We start from the raw sequence: 17,310 nt of genomic DNA on the forward strand, positions 1-17,310 counted from the left end.
TTCACAATCTCGAGCGGGAATCGAACCTGCGACTTCCTGTTCTCCGGTCAGGCGCTCTACCACTGAGCTATCGAGTTCGTCTCACGCCAAAGGCTTGGAATTATCCTTTCATACTGGCGACTCTGTTACAGCCTTTGGCGTGAGACGAACTCGATAGCTCAGTGGTAGAGCGCCTGACCGGAGAACAGGAAGTCGCAGGTTCGATTTCCGCTCGAGATTGTGAAATTTTTCTTTCATACCATGGCATGATTGTGACTATAATAGTATTTAAATTCATTAATATGTCACATCAACGGACGTGTATACGTCACCAAACATCGTAAGATGAAGATTACATTTGTTTTTTTATGATTCTTACATATACTAACTTTTCCCGACAAGAGCAAAGAAGGTTTGCAGAGAATTTTCCAAGATTTACTTAGTCGTCCTACAGTGCATGATCCTGTGGGAAAATTTAGAAAGAGTGAATTCTACAAGGCAGAAAGCATAGAAGGCGACAGGTTTTGAGCCAGAAAACCTTAGACGATGTAACACAGTGTAGAATATTTGAAATAAATCTGTGTACTTTAATACAGTGACTGTCTAACAGATTCTTCAGCAACTATCTAGCAGGCTGCATAATGAGACAGTGTTCAGTTTTGGGCAGTGAAAATGCTGCATAACAGTGCAGATGTATATATTGTGCAATATACAGTATTAAGAAATGAATCATCTTGTAGATATGAGCAATATCTAACAAACTTCAAAAACTTATTTTGCATTACTCTACTCAGAACTGAATAATTATAACAAAAATAATAAAGACGATGAAATCACCTGCACTAGAATGCTTGAACAGGATTCCGCATCATGTTCCCATTCAGAAGTATCTGAACCAAGCAATTCTTCTATACTTCTTTGTACTGTTGCTACCCTTTTACTTCCCTGGACATGTCTTCTTGATAAATATCTATCATACAAATTTGCTCCAAATATATCTGTATAAATATTATCCCTGCAAAAAATACAAATATGCATAACTATAATTTTACCTCGTATAAAATGAACATTTATAAATAAGTTCTGGAGTATTGTTGATATTATTAATTTTAGCTGCTGCTGTTGCTGCCACCACCGCTGTTACTACTATTACTATGGACGACAAGCAACAACCTGACTTCAGAAGGTAAAAAATTCTATGCAGCGGTTTGGCACATCAGAATAGGATGTATATAATAACATTTTTTTGAGAAGTCTTTTTAAAATGAGTTGAGTTTTGTAAAGCAATACTAGCCCAATTTTTTTTCTAATTTACACTTTGTATTCTTATTTTATTCGACTCTTTTATTATTATCATTATTATTATTATTATTATTATTATTACTATCATCATCATCCAAAGGCAGGTACTTCACTTTGTATCATTCACCCAAGTAATGCATGTAGCCGAAGTTCTTTTTACCCTTTGGTGTACCATGGGAGGCGAGGCACACTACAGAGCACTGCATGATGATTAATGGAGGAAAGTCAGTAGGGGAAACAAGATTACCCTGTGAATACCTACCCCCAAGCATTGCTTTTGTCCATCACAAATTCCAGTTAGATCCACAGGGATTCAAACACATATTACCAGTGTGGACAGCCAACATTTCAGCCGTTTGTATCATCGTCATCGTCGTCGTCGTCATCGTCATCGTCATCATCATCATGTGTTCTTTCTAATCTAATGTTTTAATTATACAAGTACTGCACTGCCCAAGCATTTACATCAGATATACGTAGAATAAGAGTAACTGGAAATTGCAGAGAAGAGATTGACAAATGCAGTATAATAAATTTACAATAAAATGTGTATCATAACATTTAGCACAACTTTAATAAATTTACAACAGATAAGTAATGAGAGTGAATGTAGACATAAAGAACACTTTTATGCTGATGCAACTGGCTATGAACTGAAGGTTCAGAGTTTAATCCCAGTCAGGGGCAAGATTTCTCTCGTTGCCAAACTTCCGAAATTGCCCAAGGGTACACTTCTCAGCCTTCTGTTAAATCAAGAAGCAGGTCTTGCCCAGGTTTAAAAAGGCAGAGTCCTATGCTATTTTTCATGGGTTTTAGAAAATTACTTATTTTCTTAGGTGAAACGGAAATAGATTTTATGCTGTCTGTGACTAACCTTCTATTAATGTATTCATGATGTATTCGATGTCCGGAACTATGTTTACAGAGTCACATTTACTAGTCGTTTTCTTTTCCCTACTTATCACCCTATTAACCCGTAACAGCCCACAGGGTCATTTACAACTCACTCAAAGGATTTTTTTTATTGTTTCAAATTATAAAATGAATGCATTTTTGAGGTTGGTAACAATTACATTCCAGTCTTGGTCTAAATTATCGATTGAACAGTTGCTGTACCTTTGTACACTATAAAGCGTAGCAGTGTAAGGAAGAAATGAAAGTGTTCTTTTTAATTTCATTTACTGACTATATGTATGTATGTATGTATGTATGTATGTATGTATGTATGTATGTATGTATGTATGCATGCATGCATGCATGTATGTATGTATGTATGTATTTATTTATTTATTTATTTATTAACACTACAATTGGGTACACACTCGGTGGTAGTGATATATAATATACAATAATTACAATTACGTGAAATAAAATAAAATAAACGTAAATAAAATAAAATAAAATAAACGTAATCTATAAATAGTAGATGCAATAAACCTAGGACTATAAATAAAAACTATTCTATAATAACGCCTACGATAAGCAAACGTAAATCTAACTTATAAGTACTTCTATTTCACCCAACTATTACCAATTTAAGTAATTACATATCACCTTAATTAATTACATACGAACTTAATTACATATCATCTTAATTAATTACATATCACCTTAATTTATTTACATATCAACTAAATTAGATATCATATTAATTACATATCAACTTAATTAATTATATACCAACTCAATTAATTACATGACACAACTTAAATAATTACACTGCACCTCCAATTAAATTTTCAGTCTAATCTTCTCAACCTTTCCTTAAATGTATTGATTTTAAGAGGACCACCCTGAAAGATTGCCGCAGGTAAGCTGTTCCAGTCTACTATTGTGCGGTTAACAAAGGAAAATTTTGCTACGTCCGTCAGTATATATATATATATATATATATATATATATATATATATATATATATATATCTGTGTGTGTATGTGTTAATATGATCACGAGAGAGTATTGGATAGTTATGCATAATTGTCCAATATTAGAAACTCATAAATTTAGCACAAAATACGTTTAGATGGGTCACTAACGACCCACTGGGCAGATATCATAGCAGTACATTATATAAGCACGGAAAATATTACACTACTAATTTTATGAAGCTATCAGCAGTCTGTTGTGGTTATAAAAATATTCTGCTGTATGCAAACCTGGCTTCGATTCTTTAGTAGTTTACTGTAGTTATACAACCTGTTGATTTTGCAAAGTTCTGCCTCAGTTATAACATGAAAATAGTTATTACTATGATAGATTCCCGGATGTTCTCTTCTCATATTTATTGAATAGAAAGATTCTCTTGACACTAAAATGATTTTTCTCTTATTATGTACGATATTCTTTATTTTACAATGCTAGCTCAGGGTTGACAACATATGACATAGGTACTTGAACTGAACAAGGTAACTGCAAACTCTAGTTTTGGCTGCAACAGAGTACCGTTGCATTTTATGGAGAGGTTAAACACCATACTCTTCGGACATAAGAGCAACAGAGTAGAAGTCCCCCAACCTGATGTAATATGCGGATATAACTCTTTTTGATGGCAGGAGTAGATCAACTAGTCTCCATATATTTCTCCTTACAGAATATCAATAAGAGGGAAGAAATGGTACATCCCCCATTTTCTACTTTGGAAGTTCGGTGTGTTTGTGAACAATTTTTGTCTCTTAGCAACATCGTAGAATCCTAGCGTCACCCCCTTGAATTTCGAAAGAAATACTGCCACTGGATTACTCGTGAAGTATGGAATGCCTCCAGCTCGACCAGAACTATCAGCTAAGCCGCTGGTAAATTTCTCATCCCTTGTTCACCGACACCAAACAGGTCACAGAACAAGTAAGGAAAGGTTGTAAAGTGTGCAAAAGTAAGGCTGGAAAAGCCTGCAGGAAATGTCAAGTTCCCTCTTTACGACAAATGTTTTACTACTTTGCAAAATAGTTTTATGCTTCTGACTGATATGATTGCTAGCTTTCAAAGACAAATACAATTAGTTAATTACCATTGCTTAAGTAAATAATTATTATTTTGTGTCTGTTAAATAAATCATATCTCGATTAAACAGTTCCAATTCCAAAAATCAGTTTCATTTGTAAGAATTCCCCACTTCATTAAAGAACATTATTTAGCACTAGAGATACCACATCTGCCCAGTGGGTCGTTAAAGACCCATCCCCAAAAGGCCACTTGTGCTTGAAATACAGGGTAATTCAAAAGTTTGACATTTTCCTGATATCACTAATGCATGGATTTATTTTATAGATAATTGGAAAGAATGCTCACCATACAAGAAAGAATAGCAGTCGTTTCAGCTCGACTACGTGGAATGACCTACAAACAGGTCCAGCAAGATTTCGAGAGAAGATTCAGGAAACCGGGGCCTACGAACTGGCAATGCTGCGGATTAGGAGTGTTCGGGGAGACCAGCTACAACACCATAAACAGTGCAAGCCATACAGGATGCCATCACACAGAGACCCACCATTTTTACCAGGAGACTGAGCAGGGAGCTTGATGTTTCACAAAGCACTGTATGGCGCACCTTACGCTATACCATGAAGAAATGCCCTTATCACATCCAGATACTGCACAAGGATTTTGCAGCTAGACAAGCAATGTGTTTTGACTTGTTGGATGCAATCGAAAATGAAAGCGTGAAGAAATAATGTGCTGTTCAGTGATGAAGCAACATTTCATACATGTGTTCACGTGAACAGGCACAATTTTAGGATCTGGGCAGAAGAACAGCCAAACGTGATCCAAGAGTGGCAACGGGGCTCAACGAAGGTAAATGTCTGGTTGGGGATGACGAAGACACAAATTTACGGACTGTTTATGTTCGCAGAGCGAACAATTACAGGGAATACCTACCTTGATATGCTACAAAACTTCTTGGTACCGCAGCTGGAACAGGATGGAATAACAGACACCATTGTTTTCCAGCAAGATGGCGCACCACCCTATTTTGCCTTAATTGTAAGAAAATACCTCAATGTACACTTTCCCAATAGGTGGATAGGATAGGTCGTGGCTCACTGAGAATTTGGGTGTCCCACTCTCCAGACCTGATGCCCTTAAGACTTTTTCGCCTGGGGTTTCATTAAGTCTAAGGTGTATCGAACACGGGTCGACACCCTACAGCAATTACGACAGCGAATAACTGCAGCAGACGAGATCACGCTCACTAAGCTGAACAAAATGTTCCGGTCTACAGAAAAAAAGATGGAGGCTCTGCCTAGACATAGAGGGCAACCACAATGAAATGCACTAAATGCAGTCTTCGGTATAGTATGTTTCAGAAGTACAGGAACTTTTGCAATTGCATGCCATTTTCCATAAAATGTCAAGAGACTTTTGAATCACCCTGTATAATTAAAATTCTTATTTCTACTCACTTCTTAGATCCTTACAATGAAGATATGAGAAATTTACAAAGAAACTTGAAGTAAGAAGTTCCGGGCAGATATGGTTTAACTTCGTAACCCAAGTAACTGTTTCCACAAAGGACTCCTTTCAGAATAAACAGTCACATAATTCATACAGTTATTTCAATTTGTGTTCATTGCAAGTACCAAATCTATTTGCTCTTTCTACATTGTCAATAAGTCTGTTTTTAAACTACTCACCCTACAGCATAGAGTCTCTTTATACGATGGTCAAGACCAATTTTCTTGGCCTGTACAATCACCATGTGATGAGCATGGTGGTATGTTATCTCACTTGGTTTTCCAATCAGAGCCGTGTATATCAAGTTGTGGCCGGTTATCTTCTTATATAAATTTTCCAAACACAGAAGAAAAGCTCCATGACCAAACCTATGGAAAAAGAATTCTAATTTCAGTAAACATTCAAAGAATTTACAGCAAATCACAGGTTAAATGTTGATATAGAAAATATAAACAGCATTTATGTAAGGCAATTCACATTATGCCAACACTATTGATGCTTCTTCGTGAAATAATTTTGATTAAAACGAATTCGTGTGAACAAGGTTCCAATTCCAAATACACTCAGGGACAAAAAAAAACCGGACACTTCTATATTTGCTTGTATTGTGTTGCCAATTATTTCAAAATGAAACAAAACCCATTTAAACAAAATAATGTTTCATTTAGCACCTTATACAACATTTGAAAAAAAAAAATCTCTGATGAGAAAATTTACAAAAAATTACAAAGGGCGTATAACTACGGCATCGTTTGGTCTAACTTTTTTTTTCATTTTATGGTGCCTTAAACATTAAAAACTCATTTTAGTAACAGGTATTACCCCCTCTGGCTTGAATAACTGCATCCATACGTCTTGGCATGCTCTCAATTTGGTTAGCAATGTCTTCTTGAGGAATAAGTTCCCATTCTTTGCCAAGTGCTCGCCTCAACTCTTGTAACGATTCTGGTCTCGGTCGTCTATTCTTAACACGCCGTCCCAGCATGTCCCACACGTGTTCAATTGGGTTCATGTCTGGACTCCTTGCTGGCCATGGAAAAACATGGATTCCCACTTCTTGGAGATAATCTCCGACCACATGGGCAATATGCGGCCGTGCATTATCATGCATTAAAACAAAATTATCGCCTACAAATTGGCCAAATGGCACAACATGATCAGCCAAACATTCATTTATATACCATCAGCTGTTAGTCTTCCATTTTCAACAAAAACCAACTCTGTACGAGCATCCGTACACACTCCTGCCCAAACCATCACTCCACCACCTCCAAACGGCACATTTTCGGAAATGCAACACTGTGAAAATCGTTCTCCCCTCCTTCTCCAAACTCTTTCACGTCCATCAGGTGAGCACAGATTGAAACGGGACTCATCGGTGAACAGAACACAGCTCCACTGTCCATTTCTCCAATCCCTGTGATCATTTGCAAAACGCAGTCGTTCAACTCGATGCATCCTGAGAAGTCTGGGACCAGTTGCAGGTTTACTTGATATCAGTCCACTTGCTTTCAACCTCCTTCTAACTGTTTTGGCCGAAATGGGGCGTCCATGCATGTTAACAAATTGCTGGGCTACACTAGTAGCTGGCAGGTTGCGCTCCCTAAAAACTCTAAACACCATACACCTGTCTTCATTTGGATTTGTAGCTCTTGGACGACCCGAACCTGGTCTTCTGGTATATTCTAGGGTCTCTCTGTACCGTTTTATGGCATCATGGGTTGTGCTTCTAGCCATATTCATAACATTTGCAATGTAACGTACACTGCGTCCATCATCGTAAAGGGCTACAGCTCGAGCCACATCTTCAGGTGGCATCTTGTTTTAAGACAAATGTTACAACCCCACTTAAACTCAGAAAATGTAAAAATAAAGAAATAACGAATGATAATGATAATGAAGCAAAAATTGGTTGAGACAAAATTGTTATAGCTGAGACTCCGAAAGCAAAATTGGAATATTTGGTTGTAATGGCTTGTTTATAAAACAAAAAACAATCAACAATGTATACACGTCTCCATAACAACAGATGGCTACCATAATATTGTATGAGAAGGTAATGTTTTGCAAAATACCAGCAAATATTAAAGTGTCCGGTTTTTTTTTGTCCCTGAGTGTATTTATGCAGTCATTTCCCGTTCCAAAAAATACATAGGACAAGATACCCATAGGTTGACCAAAGTTTCAGGTGCCAATCAAGAGAATACATGTAAATGTTATTTCTGAACTCTTGTGTAGTACATGCAAGAACTACATTCCCTATTCCTAAAAATCGTAATGCACGTGTCAAAATAATAATAATAATAATAATGACATCATCTCCAACCTGTAATCCGAATTTAAAGAACTTATTAACTTGTACTCACTTACATACCTTTATCAAACGCGACCTAATCAGCCATGGTCATGCTAGACAATCAGCTCAATGATCCTCAAATTCATGTACGTGTAATCAATGCAATGAAGTGGAAAGAACAATTTTGAAAATATTTTGTTGACGTAATTATTTTGCATAGAACGAACGAATTCTACGAGGAAAAAACACACACACACGCACGCAAACACAATCCCACCCCCCCAAACAGCTTGGAACTTTCTTTCTGTATTTCGAAAAACATAATTGATTATCTGAAACAGTATCATATGTTTTCGTATTTTTTTTTCACTATATACTTAAAACAATTACAAGAGTTGTTAATAAAATAGTATCAGCATATACAGGGTGTATCTAAATTGGTGTCAAATATTTCAGGGATGTGTTCGTAACACAAAAACATTACAAAAGTTTCATATGAACATTGGTCTCAAAATAATTTATTTCAGAGTTACAAGACAAAATTTAATCTTACAAAAATTGCTCGGAGTGGCTTCCTCTTGCTTCGATGTGTCCCCTAAACCTGCGTTACATGCTCTGGCTTATTCTGTTGAAAATTCCTGGAGTGTTTCGTATTTCGTGAAATCCATTTGGATACACTCTCAGAATATCACCATTAGGTACAGGTGTCGCATAAACCAGGGACTTTAAATGTCCCCAATGAAGAAATCCATTGGATTCAAATCAGGCGATCGAGCAGGCCATGCAATGAATCCCCTTCGACCAATACATCTTCGGGGAAATCGATCATTAAAAAAATTACGAACCATCAGACTGAAATGAGCTGGAGCAGCATCATGTTAAAACACATTCGTTGGATGACGTCCAGAAGTACATCATCAATTAAATGATGCAAATCATTTCGTTCTGTTCACTCACAGAATATATTTTCTTCTGATTTCTTTGCTCTACAAAATACAAACAAACAAAAAACCTCAAACATTCAGCGGTCAATGAAGGGACAAATCCTTTAATAACTCCCTAACGAATGGTTTTCAGACCCATGTTCTTATTAACTTTTTAAATTGTTTTGATGTTAGGAACACGTCCCCGAAATATTTGACACCAATTTAGATACACCCTGTATAGAAAGAGAAAATCTATGTTATTACAGCGATAACAACCATAATCTTCCTTCGATATAAACTCTTGTCATGTCCTAGATCTACTTTCAGATTTGTAGGAGAGTCGTCAGATGACTGAAAATAAGTAATGGTCTGTTACACAAATGTATAGTAAATTAGCAACTGCTACTGATGAAATGGAACATCCTACAGCTCAAAGTATTTGTTGCACATTAGAAAACAGTATGCCTTGTAAGCACTGTCTGATTCTAGAGAACAAGTCCAAGTCACAAGGATTTATGCCTAGTAAATAAGGAGAATGTCCAAGTTCTCTCCATTGACATCTATCCCAAAGTTCCTTCACCACTATCAACACATAACATACACTATCATAAAATAAAGATGGTGGAAAATCCATAAGAAAAATGAGACCACTTTCATCTTCAGCTCAGGCACAAGTGGTTCTCCAAAAATCGTTGACAGTAAGTTGTATTGATAGCCATAAGTGTAGCGAAAAGAGTAGTGAACTGGACTCGAGATCTTGTGCTTCACTGGATAAAGATTCGAATCATACTTGGGCTGATTTCCTGATTGAATTTTTTTCGAAAATTTTTCAAAATTGGAATGCGACTGTCTGTTAGCCCCATGGCGAATCCTAATACTCATCTCGTCAAATACCACTGCGGTATCATTAATTTAAATGAGAAGCACAATAAGCCTTTACGCTCTGGTGCATTCAGAACAGAGGAAAACTCTATGTTAAAATCTCTGAGAAATAGAGTGATGATAAATGATACCCTGTAACTATCAACTAACACATAACTTTAACTTTGATAGGTTCCTGATGAAGCTCTTTTGGATGCAGGGATTCTGAATACCGCAATTCATTCGACAATTTCTTCAGTACAGATTGTGTCGGAATTAACCAGACAAATCGCTCCACCAACTAAGAACGGCCATGCACCACCACCCACCGAATCAAGAAAGAGCTCTCAATCTGTCAATCCTCCCGGTGTCCGGGCCTGGTGAGGTTTCCCGTGTTGAGTCAAATTAAGCCGCAGGCTCCACTCCTGGTGGTGCCCTTCCGTCAATTCCTTTAAGTTTCAGCTTTGCAACCATACTTCCCCCGGAACCCAAAAGCTTTGGTTTCTCGGAAGCCGCCCGCCGAGTCATCGGAGGAACTTCGGCGGATTGCTGGCTGGCATCGTTTATGGTTAGAACTAGGGCGGTATCTGATCGCCTTCGAACCTCTAACTTTCGTTCTTGATCAGAGAAAACATTCTTGGCAAGGTTGTGGAAAGAATTGCCTTCATTTTCACATTGTTCAAGATGGAGGTCAGATAACACATACCTCTGTATTTTTGTACCTCGCTTAAGTGATGTGGAACCCAAGGTGATGATTCAGAAGTATTTCTGAGAATGTGCCAATTACTGACGCTGCCTAACCTAATTTTTTGGCCCATTTGAAGTGAAGTTCATTACCTTCCTACTGTGGGGAATGTCCAGTAAACTCTACATGTTATCTAAATTCGAAAGCGATCCTGCACAAGCATTTTTCTCTGGCTGAACTTGCTCTGAAGCAAAGATATTCGAGGCTCGAACTGGTACAGTTTAATCTCAGGCATCATAAAGCTGACGACTAACTGGCGTGAGCTGAGGCAATACAGCAGACACAAATTGCTGAAACATAAATGTTTATTGCATATGCTCAGATCTGGTTGGGTAAGAATGATGTCACTTGCTTCAAAGACATAATACAAACACAGCTGAAACTTTGTCCCTAATTATTGAAGTGATCTGCAGTTTTCACTGCAAGTTTTTAGAACAAACAATATTCTGAAAACAATTGTTTATTAGAGTGGGGCTTTAAGAGCAATGAAGCGCAAAGAGTTGCTGACTGTGATAATTTAATCACACAAGGTCTCTCAGTTAATAGTTTGAATCACATTTAAAACGTTCAAAATGAATACAACTATCACTTCTCTATGTGAATGATGACATCTTATGACAGTGTTGCCACTAATTTATTAATAATCGTCATTTACTTCCTTTTTTTTTTTTAATTAAAATTATCATAACACTGTAAATATTGAAAATAACATTCACATTTTCATGAATTTTATTGCCAAGAATGCCCCCACGAATAAGTTCAGTTTGTGTCATAACTTCATGAATCATTTTACAATTTAGACATGTAAAGGGATACAACAGAAGTTCATATCTTACATGCTGCAACATTTATAATATGTTACCTCGGCATCCATGCCTCTGCCATCCATTGCAAATCCATGTTACAGGCCAAGAGTGGAATGTGAGGATATATAATATCTGATGAACGAGAAGCAGGTGTCCCATTTGTCATAAGAGTATCTATGACCAATTGTAATGTTGTCTCCCACCTTATTGGTTCTCCAAACAGCACAATTGCGTCAATTCGAGGAAAATACTGCTCAAATGTGCATGGCTAAAATATAAAAAAATATCCCAACTGAAATTGTAATTCAACTTTATAGGTTCAAACAGAGATTACAAATACACAGGCACATCATACCTGTACAATGTTACTACTGTTTATCAAAAACAGTGTACACACTAGTCACTTCTTACAAAGACAAAATATAGTCCGACCATCGGTTCTGTGCCCCTGTAAGATATGCGAACTGAACCTTAATTCCTTTTCAGCCTCGGCAATTCATTTCTCTCCCTTTATTCCTATTTCTCTCTTTTCTATCCCTCTCTCTTTCTCTCTCCCACTACTCACAATTTTGAGCCTTCTTGCGGGACAGTTTATTTGCACTTGCAGTCCAGTGTTGTCAACTCAACATGAATACTGTAGCACGGAGCGGTGAAAGAAATATTATTCAGCAATTAATAGCATTTTGCGATGAAGAGAAACAAACAGGTCAATATCTCTTTCCTATAAATCAGGCAACGAAAAGAGCAGCTGCGATCACATGTGAGGCTTATTTTATTTCAATTGATTACGTATTAAAATTACTTACTTAACTAATACTGATATAATACAACTTTTTATGTAATTTATATAGGCAGGTCAGAGCGCCTAATAAAGAAAATCAGGAGAGAGGGAGTCTGTGCAGGAGATGAAAAGCTAGAGTCACCAGGGAAGAACAGACCAAGGGAACCTTTAATTCTTGTAGATGATATGGACAGATGTATTTTAAGAAGAAAGATACAAGAATTTTATACGATGCAGAAAGAAGTTCCGACATTGGAGAAATTATTGAAGGTTGCGGGAGAAGCAATAAAGTTCCAAGGAGGGAAAGAAACGCTACGGAAAGTGATTCGAGACATGGGATTTAGATTTAAAAAATGTAGAAATACAAGATGTATTTTAATTGAAAGAAATAATATTGTAGCAAGGAGGGAGAGTTATTTAAGAAAAATTGCGAAATTTCGAAAAGAAGGAAAGTATATTGTGTATTTAGACGAAACATGGATACATCCACATTATACTGTTCAAAAATGCTGGCAAAGCGATGATGTTTCTGATGTAATTTCAATTTAACCAATAAATATCCACTGTAATAATATAATTATCTGCAAACAATCGTAAGTCAATCAGCGTCATTAGACCTACTTAAATTAAATTATGAATAAGTAATAATTAACCTTACAGTATTATAGGCCTAAGCAATATTCAAGAGACATGACACTGTTTGGCGGAAGTTTGGCAACATCCCTATTCGGCAAGGTTCGTGGCCTGCTGTTTGACATAGTAGGAGAGAAACGGGTGGAATGGGGTGAGTAGAGGCATTAACTTTTCCAAGAACGACGACAGCGCTGAAGGGGCACAGATCCGATGGTGCGGCAATAAAAATGATTACAAAAACCGAAATTTCCTCTACATTCAGTTAATATAGAGGTTGTTCTCTAAACAATTTTACTCGGAGTTATCATAAAATGTGCCCACACAATTTGTCTTCTTCAGTACGAGGAAGCAAAACCCTGGTGACTAAGAGGAACTGAAGCTGATTCCATGACATTTAACAGTAGAGTGGGTAACATGGCAGGGAGTCAGTTGAAAGAAAATGGTATTTGATGTACACGTTTTCATTTCAAGCACAGTATTAGCAATTCTAACTTGAGGACATTTTTCAATTATGTTTTCTCTAAAAAACACTAAGATATTTTTAAAAAACCCTAAATAAGATTATAGCATGGTCCACTTAATATGTTTCCTAGGGAGTAAGATACTATCTACAGCCCAGTAATTCTGTAATCAGGCACAGATTTTGTGAGTGGATTTTGAACAGAGTGCATGACCAAACTCCTATTTTAGAGTCGCAGATGCAGGACCCAGTAAAAAAACAGAGAGAGACCAGGCCCATCACCAATTTGGTCTATGGGTTTCAAAAACGTTGAAAATAAAGGTGCGGGATCATCTAGCCTGCATTCTGCAAAATCATCTGACAAAGAAAAAACGTCAAAACCAGTGGCGGCTGATTGACTGAGGCAAGTGAGGCCGGGCCTCAGTCACTTGGCTTAACTGAAATCAAATTTTGTGCTTTTACATAATATATTAGTTATTTGAATGAAGCATATATCGCTGTAAAAGCATTTGAAAACTTTGATGTATATAGAACTGTTTTGCAGTAAAATTTGTTCCTGAGGACGGGATCGCTCATGCCGGGTCTGGCTTGTGATGTATGTAGACCTGTTTTGCAGTAAAATTTGTTCCTGAGGCCAGAATCGTTCGTGCCGGGTCTGCCAATGCATTTCATGTCCTTTCGAGGGCTTTGAGTTTACGCTTAAAACGTTGTAGCTGAGGCACAATTCGTCTGGCCTGGTCAGGTTTCACTTCTCCCATCCATGGGCCGGCCTCAAGGGTAGAGTGGGGTGGGAATAGCAGTGGTGCCTTGTCTTCCTAACTAGGCCATAAATAACAAAATTCCAGTTCTTTGGCAGGCAGAGACCCACTCAATTCTCTCCCCTTATGTCTCAGTTTATGACAGAAGCGAGGGTGTTCTACTATTGTACTTCGTGAATCTGGGCCAATGTTGTTATGTATTTTGGGAAAATATAAACAGAAACAAATGAGAAAAATAATGCTGGAGAAGTTAATTCCTTGTTAGAGTGTCCTTTTTCGAGAAGAAATAATACTGAAAGAAAGGAAGTTTTAAATAAAGAGAGAGACTACCGAGATACCTACGACATCGCTGATAATTTTTCTGACACATAATCTTAAAACGCGAGTTTCTATTGCATCCTGGTATGGGCAACATAAATGGTTATGTGGTAATGTGAGGCAAAATAAACTTCTCTTGGCCTTGTTTGTTACTGTCAAAGGAAAAAAATAAAAAGAAAAGAAAGTGGAATTTCAACACATAATATGGGATGCTTCATCACACTGAAACAATCACTGAAACTCAGAGCATAACAGCTTATTTGGTGAGTGAAATTATTATTTTTCATTGATAGTAATAGGAATAGACTAATAATAATAATAATAATAATAATAATAATAATAATAATAATAATAATAATAATAATAATAATACAGTAATAATGATATTAATAATATAATAACAATAATAATTAATATCATAAACAAACATTTCCTATCCGAAGCACTTAAACTATGTAGTTGCATCTGGACTCACTGAGGATTTCGATCACCATCCGCTACTGGTCAAAACAGTCAACAATGAGAACAAAAATTTGGTTGGCTGGCATACAGTGAAGAAAAAGGTGGCGCATTTCTTAAATTATACCAAAATTTCATGAAAGAAGTTATGCAAATTTTTGCAAAATATAAGTGGGGTGTTCATAACCGTTCTATTCACTGCAAGGAAGGCTGAAGGGAAGCAATGGGAAGTGCTACTGAAGGGAAACAGAAACGTGGACAATCGATGACATGTTTCAGGCTAATTACCAGAAATGACTATTTCCACAAACAGTTACATTAAGTTGGTGCAGCAGAAAGTCCTAATTGTACTCTGTGTAATAACTGCAAAATGACCAGAGATTATTTCGACTTGTGCTCTGAATTATAGGGCATTAGGGGAACTTTTATAAGTGATGGATTCTATGCAAAGAAAGCAAAATTATAATGCACTGCAAGGAAAAATTGGCTCCAGCAGCAATTTCTTGCTGAAGTAATTTAAAAAGAAAAACATTTAAAGCACCTCAGTAAGTTATTCTTTCCTATATAAAAATAGATAACTCACCACAGATATTCTTCGTTTATGGTCAACAGCATCCAGCATCGGAAAAGTTCCTCTCATCTGATCAATAGTCGTTACCTTTGTGAAGCCAAGATTCTTTGCGATATCTACAATAGGGCCTTGTCCTGATATCAAAACACGCTTATTATGAAACTGATGAAACATTCTCAATGGCGAGTGGGCCATAATAACTTGCTCTTCTGTTACCTGCAAATGAAACAGTAACCTTGCAGTAAACATTCAATACATCTGCATTGACAAACATATTAGTTTTTATAAAACTTTCTGTGATTAAAATTTCAAAATTGTAACATTTCTAACGTTTTAACTCTAGAAAGTGTTATAGTATTAATCAAATGTTAAAGTGAACAATAAAAAACAATGTATTACTCTTTATTAATTTCAATTTTCATATTTGAACACACTAACAAATTTAGTGTTAAAACAGTTATTTATCTACGCACAGTGTTACAAGACTACTTCAGTTAAAAATTGTACACCTTACTTACATGGAATTCAGTTATGTTCTAGCAATATGATCATAGCTTAGTTTAACACACAAAAAATAAGCTATTTTCCTGGAAAAATAATACAATTTCAAAACCCTGACTTCTTACAGGTAGACAAAGTCTTGCAGCCAGCTTGATCATTTCTGTTCAGATACTTTCCCCCAAATTTAAACATGGGCCTAGTTAAAAAAAGGAAAAAGATCATTCCACTGTTTCTCTTAAAACTGTAAAATTGTATTTTATTATAAAGAAAACGCACTATTTTTTAAATGTTCTTTTAATAATGGCAAGTAGTAGGCCTATACTGGGTGCATGTTTGCAATGTGAAAATCCAGGCAGAATTTGCACTGTCAGTGAACGTTATCACAGCTGCCAGCATTTCTAAGGTCTGCAACTCAGCAGATGAAGGTGTTTGAATGTTACACTTAACAAGCCTTACCAAACGACAAGAAGGAAAAATGCTATTGGTATGGAACGAAACATAATGCTGCTTTCAATTATATTTTCTGCACTTTTCTTATTACATATTACATTGTAGAAATCTTCATAAAAATAAATAATAAAAAAATAAAGCACTGCATTCGTGGTTAAAATCACTTGTTAATACACATTTATAACATCCATTGCAGCTCATAGTCACTCTTGTTCAGAAGGAAATAAACTGCCACATCCACCCTTTTCCTGTGCCTTACAGTGAAACCTGTGTACGTACAAACCTATCTTTACATGCCAGTGTGGGTAAAACACTCTTACAAGTAGGATTTGCCAGCACTGCTACAACTGATTACCGGTACTGATGTTGATTCAACACATTCAGAACAAACTGAAATAAGTTACGCATCTGTAGATAACATCCGCAAGAATGTAACTACCCTGATGATGATTAATGTAGTGGTTCAAACCTACGCAAAAGACACTGAAATATTTTTTTCTTGGGGTCATACACCTTGCCAAGTTCTCCTGTGTTAACATAATAAGTGTTATTCCATTAGTTGGCACCATGTATTAAATACGTAATCATTGACCCATAAATTTTCAAAATAATATAGTTTTAAAAGTTTAACCAGTTTTCAGAAACCTCACCATGGCAATAATTTTATGACAAAGCTTCTCATACATCACATGATACAGAAGTTTAGTTAGTAATAAGGAAATCCCAATTGAACAATAACATAAGAATATCTGAAACTGTTTTATGACACAGTGAATAAATAACTGATCTAATACAAATATCTACAAACAGATTTAATGGATGTCAACTGCTATCATCTTTAGTCAAATGGCACAAAAATATTACTTACTTACTTACAAATGGCTTTTAAGGAACCCAAAGGTTCATTGCCGCCCTCACATAAGCCCGCCATCGGTCCCTACCCTGTGCAAGATTAATCCAGTCTCTATCATCATATCCCACCTCCCTCAAATCCATTTTAATATTATCCTCCCAT

General features: G+C 36.5%; 1 protein-coding gene across 1 annotated transcript in view; it reads right to left on the bottom strand.

The window, feature by feature from the left end:
- Window positions 1–17,310, bottom strand: part of LOC138707477 (haloacid dehalogenase-like hydrolase domain-containing 5) — a 42,619-nt gene that overhangs the window by 18,470 nt on the left and 6,839 nt on the right. Inside the window, exons 3-6 of the mRNA XM_069836962.1 lie at window positions 15,357–15,560; window positions 11,421–11,632; window positions 5,910–6,098; window positions 817–994 (exon numbers count right to left, since the gene is read on the bottom strand). Of these exons, the coding sequence (XP_069693063.1) occupies window positions 817–994; window positions 5,910–6,098; window positions 11,421–11,632; window positions 15,357–15,560 (783 nt within the window). The remainder of the gene's footprint in view (window positions 1–816; window positions 995–5,909; window positions 6,099–11,420; window positions 11,633–15,356; window positions 15,561–17,310) is intronic.

This window comes from Periplaneta americana, chromosome 10, assembly GCF_040183065.1.
Source record: "Periplaneta americana isolate PAMFEO1 chromosome 10, P.americana_PAMFEO1_priV1, whole genome shotgun sequence".
In the NCBI taxonomy this organism is placed as follows: domain Eukaryota; kingdom Metazoa; phylum Arthropoda; class Insecta; order Blattodea; family Blattidae; genus Periplaneta; species Periplaneta americana.